This window comes from Staurois parvus, unplaced genomic scaffold, assembly GCF_062004578.1.
Source record: "Staurois parvus isolate SC_StPar_1 unplaced genomic scaffold, SC_StPar_1.0 ptg000059l, whole genome shotgun sequence".
Classification (NCBI taxonomy): domain Eukaryota; kingdom Metazoa; phylum Chordata; class Amphibia; order Anura; family Ranidae; genus Staurois; species Staurois parvus.
Genome location: NW_028317855.1, coordinates 2342101 through 2353772, shown reverse-complemented (window position 1 = coordinate 2353772; position 11672 = coordinate 2342101). Strand labels below are relative to the sequence as shown.

Below are 11672 nucleotides of genomic sequence, written 5' to 3'. Positions count from 1 at the left end.
GTTACAAAAGGACACGTTTGATTAGCTCTATCCTTTCTTGATTGAGATAACATCAACTCTCTATTCATACCGGCAACTTGTTGTGCTGTATGGTCCAAGGTTGCCCTATCATAGCCTTTTTCTCCAAATCTGTTTTTAAGTATTTGGATTTTTATTCTGCCCAGCAACAAAAATATTTCCACTTTAACCAAAAAAAAAAGAGCTGAACAAAACAAGGTAAAATCACATCAAAAACATGTGGAGAACAATGCAAAACAAACTGCAAAAAGCACTGGAGAAAGCATCAAGCAAAATGCATATATGTGAACCAAGCCTCAGGCTAGATTCACATCTATGCAATTTGCGTTTGATCCGTTTCTGCATTGCTTTTTGCATTGCATTTTTGAATTTGCGTTTTTGATGTGTTTTTTTGCCATGTTTTGTGGGGTTTTTTTATTTTTCTTGTTGCTAGGCAGATTTAAAACACAACACACATCAAAATGCATCAAAAAAGCAGGAGAAAATGCAGAAAAAATGCACTACGTGCTTTTCTGCAGTGTTTCCATTGAAGTCTACAGAACCAAAAAAATGCAACTTTTTGCGTTCAAAAAAGTCCTTGACCGTTTCCAAAAACGCATGTATTGTGTTTTTGCTGCAGTTTTGTGTTTCAAATCTGCTTAGCAACAAGAATAAAAAAAATTAAAAAACCCTGCATAACGCGAAATGCATCAAAAATGTGGCAAAAACACAAGTGCAAAAAACGCAATGTAAATCACAATGCAGAAATGCACACAACGCAACCTGCATAGGTGTGAACCTATGCAAAACGCGGTAAACACATCACACCAGAAGTAGTTCATGTACTACTTTTGGTGCGATTTGCATAGACATCTGTGTCAAATGTCTTGCAAATCACACCTGAAATCCACATCTCACCTGTCTTTGAAATTGTGTGACTTCACTGTTAGTCACACTATTTCAAAGTCGGACTTGATGTGACCTGGGGTTTAACACAACCTGCATAGGTGTGAACCTAGCCTGAGATGTGAATGTGTCCCATAGGAAATCAGGTTAATTGGACTGTACTGCGTTTCTGCAAAACGCAGAGGAAAACGCTTCGGTGTGAACCTAGGGTTACAGCATAACCATAAAGAGTTAAAACATAGGTCAATACGTCTGGCGAACACCAGGTGGTGCTGTGACACAAAACTTAAACCTAAAAGCGTGTCATGACGTCAGCGGCGTGCAGAGGTTGGCGGAAGTGCCGCGTCGGCTAAGTTTTCCGTGTGTTTCCTAGGGCTTTGCGATGGAAAAGATGCAGCTCCCGCAGAGCCCCGGCACTTTGTGTTTCGACAAGGATGAGTTCATGAAGGTTCGCTTGGTTGTGGCTCTGACATGTTGTGTTTTGCTGTCCGGCATGATTTGCTTTTAAAACGGATTGTCATTGCTTTGTAGTGGGCTGCCCGGTTTCTGTGGAATAGTCACGGTGCTGAGGGGTCCTCTTTCCTTCTTGAAAAGGGGGAGATGTTGTGATAATTCGCCTGGGTAGTAGTTTGTGCCCTTCGTGCATAGCATCCAGTATGTGTAGAGTGGTAACATTTAGGTTCCCTGGGCTGTCATAGGTTTGCTGATTCTGGCTTTCACCCAGAGACTGGTGCTGACTGGGGAAGATTACTGGGGTGATTGTGGTCTATAGACCACAAGGAGATTTCATCCTACTTTGACAGGTGAAGTGACATCAGGGTCATTACTTTTGTCCCAGAGCTGGTGAGAGGAGTGGACTGTTCTCCAACCTCTCTATCTGGCCCAAGTCCATTCCTGGTGGGTCCTCTGCAGCATCCTAGAGTAAACTCACATTCCTGCCCCATTCAAACTTGAATGTTTTGTAGCTGGATGCTAAAAAACCCTCAACATCCAAAATCCCCACTGATTTAAGGACCCATTCACACAACAGTGTGGTACAGGAAACCCGCATTTATGCATTTCTCACAGTGCAGTTGTGATCTGCAGTTGGTGTCATTAACATAACCACTTGCTCTCCAGAGGATTTACCCCCCCCTTCATGACCAGTCCATTACTTTACCTGGAAATTGTGCGGTCATGCAACACTGTACAGAAATTAAATTTATTCCAGGTACTTCTATAGCGCCGTCAATTTACGCAGCGCTTTACATATATTGTACATTCACATCTGGCCCTAACCCTCAAGGGGGCCATACAATCTAAGGTGATTTTATGTAATTTCTTTTCCCACAAATAGAGCTTTCTTGCGACAGTATTTGATCACTTCTGCGTTTTGGTTTTTTTTTTTATTCGCTATAAACAAAAATAAACCAACAAATTTGAAAAAAAAACAATATTTTTTTTTTTTTTTTTGCTATAAAACATGTCCATTAAAAAAATTGAAATCAAATTTTGTCAAAGTTAGGCCAAAATATTCTGCTACATGTTTTTGCAAAAAAAAATAAAAAATCCCAGTACATGTAAATTATTGTTTTACTGGAAAGTTATAGCGTCTACAAATGGCGGTATGTATACTGGAATTTATTTTTTTTATACTAGTAATGGCAGGGATCAGCGACTTATAGCGGGACTATGATAGGCATTCTGACACTGGGTAGAAAATGACTAACTGCCACTGACATCCCCAGTAACACTAATACAGTGATCAGTGCTAACAAAAAACACTGACACTGTACTAACACTGGGCAGGAAGGGGTTAATTTTTGGGCGATCAAAGGGTTACCTGTGTGTGTGTGTTTTTGCTATGTGTGCTGTTTTACTACAAAGACATGCTGCATAAGGCAGCATGTCCTTGCTGGCAGGAGAGAGACCTGTGTTGTTTACACATAGTTCTCTCCCCTGTAAGTTTACATAGTGATTGCCAGGTGCTGGCGGGGAATCTCGGTCCGGGACCCGGTGATTGACATCCCTAGCTGCCACGGGTGGTGCAGGTAGGAAGCTGTGTGCCCCCTACCTGGCAATGCAAATAGTGTGTGTGTGTGTATATATATAATATATGATTTAGCACAGCCCTGTAGCAGTACTTCTACTATAGGGCAGCAGCCAAATGGTTAAAGTGGTTGTAAAGTCTCAAGTTTTTGTTTTTTTTTTAATCCCTGCATTCTATGCATGAAGGTAAAAAACCTTTTGTGTGCACCAGCCCCCCTACTACTTACCTGAGCCCCCTCTGGATCCAGCACTGTGCATGAAAGCAGCAGCTCTCCTGGGGTTCTTCCTTCTCATTGGCTGAGACAGCAGTCTCTACTGTCAATCACAGTCAGGGGGCGGGGCCAAGCCACTGTGTGTGTGTATGGACAAGCAAAGCAGTGGCTGGGGGTACTTGGCAGGGGGACCCAAGAAGAGGATTAGGGTTGCTTTGTGCAAAACCACTGCACATAGCAGGTAAGTATGACATGTTTATTATTTAAAAAAAAAAATACCTTTAATCGCACTCCAAATGTAGTGCAGTTGCCTTTACTGAATGGCATGGTGCAGTAGTAACATGCAATCCGGTTACTGTGCCTTTCATAAAATAGTTCATGCACTACATTTGGTGCAGTCCAGCGTGATTTAATTCAATTCAAAGGACTGGACTTTAATTGCACTGCACTTGGATCGCATGTCAATCACCCAGGAACGTAGAGCGCATATCTGTGCGATTCATGTTGTAAACCGGCCCTAAGGTCTCATGTACACTGGAAATAAAAATGCTACTTATACAGGCTACTTATACACATTTGGATGCTAACAGGCAAATTTGAAGAGGCATTTTAAGGCCAGGTTCACACCTGTGCTTTTTTTTAATGTGTTTTGCAGGAACTCAATACATGCCATTTATCATGATTTCCTATGGATCACATTCACACCTATGCATTTTTTGCAGGCGCATTTTTTGTAAAGGGTCAGGGGCTTCTTTTCCTTCAACAGTTTGCGTTTTTAGTCCAATAGACTTTAATAGAACTGCATATGAAACGCAAGTGCTGTGATTTTAACGCGTTATAGATGCGTTGTGTTTTTAATCTGTCCAGCAACAAGTTGGCCAAAAAATAAAGCGCATCAAAAACGCATGGATTGAAAATGCAAAACACTATAAAAAGCACTGCAGAAATGGATCAAAAGCAAACTGCGTATTTGTGAACCTAGCCTTACAGGCTGGGGAAAAAAAAAAACCTCACTAGCGCATTTTTGAGAGGAGCTTTTGGGCAGAAAAAAACGTTTGACACACACAAATGCGGCTTTTAGGTGTATTCAGCCTTTTCAAGTATAAATTGATTAATGAAAAATCAGCAGAGGGGAATGTTTTGGAAAGAAAAACCCTTATAAATGCAAATACACATACACACATAAACGTGTGCAGTGCGAGCTGCTATGAGCATTTTTAGGAAGCTTTTTTTTTTTTTTGTCAGAGGTACTGGCATTTTTTTCAGGTCCCTAGTGTGCATGGACCCTAAATAGTGCCTGTTGACACCTGAATGCCCAGGTGCCTGTTGCTCAAAAGAGTACTTAGTTTCAGGCAGATTTAGGCCTCGGTCACATGGGTGTCCTCAAGTGTACGCGTATGTAAGCGCCATGTTTGCCCGCACAGGGATACACAGGCGTTCTGTGCATTCCTGGGCAGGCAGTCCCATTGATGTCAGTTGGGATGCTGCAGCTGCCCAGATTCAGCCATTGCTCCCAATATGACAGCCACGTAGGTGGGTGCAGGTCCCTGAACACAAACTGTGTTCGGGGACCCACACAGATGTCCGATTTGGGAGCAGCAGTTGTGTCCATAGAGCTGCTGCATCTCAATTGACATGATTGGCACTGCCTGTGTTGGGATGCCAGGAACCCCTGTGTGGGCAAACACGGCCATCACACGGGCGTACCCTTAATGACGCCTTTATGATTGAGGCCTAAAGTGTTTTTTAGCCTCGCAGATTTCAATGGAAGCTCCTAGAATAAAAGCAGGAAAACATTTGCACTAATTAGTCTGTAGTAAAAGAGAACAATCCTGCCCCAGAAAAATATTCACATTCATGTATAGACATACATGCTTACAGTATCTCACAGAAGTGAGTACACCCCTCACATCTTTGTAAATATTTATTACATCCAAATTGGGCCCAATTAGCCATTTTCCCTCTCCGGTGTCATGTGACTCGTTAGTGTTACAAGGTCTCAGGTGTGAATGGAGAGCAGGTGTGTTAAATTGTTGTGCTACATAATGATGACCTAGGCTATAAGTAGATTGCCAAGACCCTGAAACTGAGCTGCAGCACGGTGGCCAAGACCATACAGCGGTTTAACAGGACAGGTTCTACTCAGAACAGGCCTCGCCATGGTCGACCAAAGAAGTTGAGTGCTCGTGCTCAGCGTCATATCCAGAGGTTGTCTTTGGGAAATAGACGTATGAGTGCTGACAGCATTGCTGCAGAGGTTGAAGGGGTGGGGGGGTCAGCCAGTCAGTGCTCAGACCATACGCCGCACACTGCATCAAATTGGTCTGCATGGCTGTTGTCCCAGAAGGAAGCCTCTTCTAAAGATGATGCACAAGAAAGCCCACAAACAGTTTGCTGAAGACAAGCAGACGAAGGACATCAATTACTGGAACCATGTCCTGTGGTCTGATGAGACCAAGGTATTTGGTCCAGATGGTGTCTAGCAGCAACCAGGTGAGGAGTACAAAGATAAGTGTGTCTTGCCTACAGTCAAGCATGGTGGTGGGAGTGTTAGTCTGGGGCTGCATGAGTGCTGCCGGTACAGGGGAGCTACAATTCATTGAGGAAACCATGAATGCCAACATGTACTGAGACATACTGAAGCAGAGCATGATCCTCTCCCTTCGGAGACTGGGCCGCAGGGCAGTATTCCAACATAACTCCAAACACACCTCCACGACGACCACTGCCTTGCTAAAGAAGCTGAGGGTAAAGGTGATGGATTGGCCAAGCATGTCCTTAACCTTATTGAGCATCTGTAGGGAATCCGCAAATGGAAGGTGGAAAAGCGCAAGGTCTCGAACATCCACCAGCTCCGTGATGTCATCATGGAGGAGCGGAAGAGGACTCCATTGGCAACCTGTGAAGCTCTGCTGAACTCCTTGCCCAAGAGGGTTAAGGCAGTGCTGGAAAATGATGGTGGCCACACAAAATATTGACACTTTGGGCCCAATTTGGACATATTCACTTAGGGGTGTACTTACTTTTGTTGCCAGCTGTTTAGACATTAATGGCTGTGTTGAGTTATTTTGAGGGGACAGCAAATTTACACTGTTATGTTATAAGCTGTACACTCACTACTTTACATTGTAGCAAAGTAATTTTTTCAGTGTTGTCACATGAAAAGATATAATAAAATATTTACAAAAATGTGAGGGGTGTACTCACTTCTGTGAGATACTGTACATAAAAGCAATGTGGCAAGCTGATGGCTCCAGCATGTAAAACACCTGGTGTTTTTAAAATATATTTTTTTTAATAGGTTTCTGAGCATGCTTCACCATGGAGGAATTCTTGTGTTTTTTTTTTTTTTTTTTTTTTTACCCGCTGATAACATCTGTTGTTGGGTTCATCGGTCTGCCTGTGGTAGAGCTGGGTGTACATAATATATACTGAGCGCACTGTGACCATTTATTATGTAATGATCCATCTTGTCTGGTAAGAGGCCCTTATGCATTGTGATGGAGTCTTTCCCAGTTTTGGCACATTGTTTTGGCACTAAACTGCAGGAATTTTGTTTGGCAACTACACCTGTGGATTGAATTTTTCCTTGGGAGAAGGGATTCCAATTGAGAGATCTTTTTTGGGACTATTCTTTATATGTGGACACTTTTTTGTGATTTTTATTTCTTCATGATTTTATTGTGTTATATATGAATTTAATGTTTATATTTTCACAATATTTTGTGGTGATCACTTATTGATTCTAGTGCTGCTTTCTGCTTTCAATTTTATTGAACTGGTATCATGGTTTAGAATGGTTGATTGTTAATGTAAATTCGTGTCAGCGCAGATTTACTTTTTAGTGTTTGTTTTCTCTATTGCTCACATGTTCCTTAAAGTGTTACCACCAGGACCCTGCATTCACTATATCTGGTCTCCCTCAGTAAACACAGCATGGAAATGTAATTATTTTAATAAATATAAAATGCTAAATACCTTTTCTTATCAGCAGTATATAGTATTTTGACTTCTATCAATGTCTGGCATTGAGCACTGGTTAAAGCTTGTAGGAGTTTTTATTTTCCTCAGACTGTCCTGTGAGGCTTCATAACCCCTGACCCTCTGTCTGGACAGTGCTGATTGGCCTTGTGCTGATCACATGCACCCTCCCAAAGAAAAGAAAAAACTCCTTAGCAATACACACTAAACTGAGCATATGCAGAGTGACTCCTAGAGCTTTGTACTATAATCAGATGGACTAGGGACAGTAGAAGGGGAGGATCAGAAAAGGCAGCCTTTTAAAAAATGTGGAGGATTAACCCCTTAGGTTCCACAGTGAGTATAACAAGCATGCTTTACTGCATATACAGACTGATTTTACTGTTGTGCGTTTAGTAACACTTTAACTCTTCGGTCAAATCTTCTTAAGGCTGTTTTCTCTTAGGCTAAGTTTAGATGTGCAGCTAACGTCTAAAGCAATCTATTCAAGCGAATCGAGAAGCACTGTAAACATCCTGTAGTTGCATTGCATTTGTTGGTAAAAATTGGGTTGAAAACAGTGAGGAGGCATCACATTGTCACCTCACTGCCTGTCAACCCCTTCTAAAAGCAATCCAGACATGGGTGAGCGCTCTTTAGAGTAGTGGTGGAATTAAGAAAATCCGATCAGAAATGTTACATTCACCATGTGAAGGCAACAAATAGAAACTGACATTCCACATTTACTACAAAGATTATGGCTATTTAAGACTTTTGCGTGAATGCTAAGACATTTGCAAAGTATTTTTTTTAATAGATCAACCCCTTTCTTTCAGTGTGTTTTAGGAAGGATAAACTAAAAGCAAATGCACGCATATGTGTTGTTCTCATGCACATCAGGAGTAAGAGAATTTATTTTGGTGGTCAGTCTTGGTAATGGCATACATATACAACTTAAATAATTTATACCTGGATACAATTGTGGGCCACTTTTCCCAGGAGATAACCAGTAACATTTAGCACTAAATAAAGGCCCAATTTGTCCTGAAAAAACAAGGTAGAATTCACCTGGGATGTCTCAAGATTTTTCATACTTTTTAAAACGTGCCGTGACCGAAACATTGAAAAATGCTGGTGTGTTTTCTTTTAAATGTTAGGGTAGTTCGAGTCCTAGTCCACTGTTCCTGGGCAGTTCTGGCTTTTTAGTTATTCATAAAAGTATTTTGTATTGTATGATTTATTAAGAATGACTCTGCCCTGCATAGGGCAGTGTTGTTTTGGTGACATGTCTATTGTTCCTGGGTAGTAATGTCTTTTTTTAGTTATTCGCAGAAGTATTTGTTATGGTTTATTGAGCAGGCTCAATAAAGGGTGGTTTCTGGCCTAGCAGCTGGTAGGGTTCTCTGCTATATTGCCCTCCGGGACCCCTCCTATATACTGTTTTTGGCATTTTAAGTCATTTTCTATAAAAAAAATACAAATTTTAACAATGTAAAAAAATTGCCTGGTAGGCAAGTGGTTAAACTTGCTGATGGTTGATAAAGTAGTAGTAATTTCAAAAAGTGATTGTAATATGCATGTGCTCCAAAATATTTTGATTTTAAGCATTATATGGGAAATGCATATAAATCCCCTTAATGGTCAAGCCTCAAAGCTCCATTACTCAAAAAATATTTCAATATTGTTAACACTGCTTACAATGAAAATTACATTATAGAGGATATAAACAGAAAAGCTTATTAGGCCACAAAATAATGCACGCTCACAAAATCAACAAGTAACTGTAAATTCATTCCAACATACTGTATAGCAAAACATTTTTTTCGCCTCAAATTTTTAATTTGGAAAAGAAACCAGTTTAAAAAAAAATGTGAAATAGACTTCGGCACATATTGGGATAGGCCACATGTACCAGTCAAAGATCACATTGACAGTTGTCTTTACAACTACCCATACAACTAGCTGTATAGGAGTCTTGGGCGGATAGGGAAAAGAAATTATCAATTGGTTCAACACTCTTGTAAATTAATTTTTTTTCTCATTAATCTAATCTAATTTGGAAAGGCATACACCTCTATAAAAGGACTCACAGCTGACAATGCATACTGTATCAGAACAAAAGCCATGAGGTCAAATGAACTGCCTGCACTGGAGGTTCCCAAGAGCACAGTGGCTTCCATAATTCTCAAATAGAAGAAGTTTGGCACAACCAGGACAACTAAACTGTGTAATTGGGGGAGAAGGGCCTTAGTAAGAGAGGTGACCAAGAACCCAATGGTAACTCTGACTGAGCTCCACAGGTCTTGGTTGTCCTTCTGGACCTTTGTACTATCTCCGTACATCACTGCAGCCCTCCACCATTCTGGGCTTTATGGCAGAGTGGCTAGGAAACTGCTCCTTAGTGCAAAACACATGAAAGCCTGCTGAAAGTCCTTCAGGTGCTTTTTTGCAAACTCCAAGTGGGCTTTCATGTGTTTTGCACTGAGGAATGGCTTCCATCTAGCCACTTTGCCATAAAGCCCAGATCGGTGGAGGGCTGCAGTGATGGTTGTCCTTCTGGAACTTTGTCCCATCTCCACGCAGGATCTCTGGAGCTCAGTCAGCACCTGATGGGAGATTCCAGTAACCAGGAACCATAAACAGCACAGTGTATTCATGTGGTTCACAATATATCCATTTGACCATAAGGCCCAATATATATGTATAATCAGATCCAGGCATATCTTCCAAGTCTTTCAGTTGTAAAATAAGTAAGATTATCTCCAATACATCACACAGTTCAGTATATAACAACAAAGGAAATATCCATCTAAAAAAAACAGCAAGACTGGAAGGTTGATAGAAAATAAACAGTTTATCTCATGTGGTTGTCCTAGAAGTGGTTAAGAGGTTTGCACCGCAAGATGTGCTGCTTTTTTTGCTATCACAAGCAAATTTCTCATGAAAACAGTGCCTTTGGGACAGCCACATGTGATAATCTGTTTGCTTTCTATCAAAATTGCAGCCCCTCTGGTTTCAGTCACATGGCTGGTAGTGCTTCAAGACCAGGAGTTTTTTTTTGTTGTTTTATGGTGCACCTAGTTATGTTTCTCTACTGTCATTGCTGTGGTTCCTAATAGCATTATCAGCCAAATCTGTAGGCAATATCCTGTATGTCCTAAATGCCAAAAAAGAAACGGTTCAAAATATAATTAGATTTATATTGGCATTATTAGCATCACACTGAATTGCTTACATACACAAAATTTTGAGGATAATAGACTAACATGAGGAGGCCCTAGTATTAAAATGTTATTTAAACAAAAAATGAAAAGCCCCAAATCCGCAGTCATGCTGGAGCTCAGATTTACACAGCAGGGCTTGGCCAGCCTTGCAAAGGGAAGTTAGCCTGGATTGGCAAAAATGCAAGCAAGAAGAACACAGATTGGGCATATTAATCTTGGCTTTTTTTTTTTTTCCCTTTACAGTTTCAGTTCACTAGTTTACAGAGCTATACAATATGGCCCACAGACATTGAACATACTGTATGTCAGGCCTGATCTTTCAGTCATAGAGTAAAATTCTGTAGAGACGCAATAAAGGAGATAAATTCAACAGTACCCACCCCCAGTGATCCCACCTCAATCCTTAGATGCAAATGATTTGGTTGTAAGGGTTGCTTCATTAATATGACTTGTAACCATGTACCAACGTAGTGGTTGCTAAAGGATGGCAACCTCCCTTGAAATTTTAGAAGTACTACACATTTGTTAATACTAGCCTGTTCAGTGGTTGCCTGTATTTCCACAATGGTCAGGTTACACAATGAGAATTATAAGGAATATTCAAACAACAGTAAATGTGGGCAACCAAGGACTGCTGGGGTGTTTTGTTGGGTATGACATGGTTCAAGATACGCTCAGGGGGTGCTGTTCTAAAACAAAGGAATGAAAACTTACTGCTTAAATTTGACAGTTTTGAAGAGGAAAAGTGATTTTTTTTTTTTTTTTTTTTTTTTAAAAAGTCCTATCACAAATTTTGGTAATGCACTTCTTGACAAGTCAGCGAGGTTGTATCTGTCCTTCCATCAAAACCTGCAATGCTTAAGTTGCAACAATTAGGAGAAAATTTCCTATACCACCAATGACAGCCCAAAAAAGAAAACCATTTAATACGCTTGGGATATAATGGTAGAGGGAGAGAGCATGGTATGGAGTAGCAAGCATGTGGTTGGAGCTTCACCATACAGCTTATTCTTACATTAATACTGCTAATATATATTTTCATTTTGGCCTCTTGTAACCAGCTACCTTCAGTGCTGCTTTTGTGCCCACCTTGGTGACAAAAGGGTCGGCCAAAACATCCTTCCGAAACAATGGCTTGCCTGAAATCATCTTAACACAAATAGGCTGGAACCTGGCCCACTGACAACCATTTCCATTGAAAAAGAGATGTGGTCAGGAGACAAACATTTTCACTCATCAAATACTAAACAAACATCCATTAAAAGTTGTCAGAATCCATGTTCTATATTAAATATTGTGTAAACTGTCCTTCAAAAATAAATAGACCCCAAAGTTTCAGCATCAT

At 40.7% G+C, this 11672-nt stretch overlaps 1 protein-coding gene across 2 annotated transcripts in view; it reads left to right on the top strand.

The window, feature by feature from the left end:
- Window positions 1–1201: 1201 nt before the first annotated feature.
- Window positions 1202–11672, top strand: part of COG2 (component of oligomeric golgi complex 2) — a 174110-nt gene continuing 163639 nt past the window's right edge. For both annotated transcript variants that reach the window (XM_089668546.1, XM_089668544.1), the window contains exon 1: window positions 1202–1351. In XM_089668546.1, coding sequence (XP_089524672.1) covers window positions 1286–1351 — 66 coding nt within the window. In that variant the 5' untranslated portion in view covers window positions 1202–1285. The remainder of the gene's footprint in view (window positions 1352–11672) is intronic.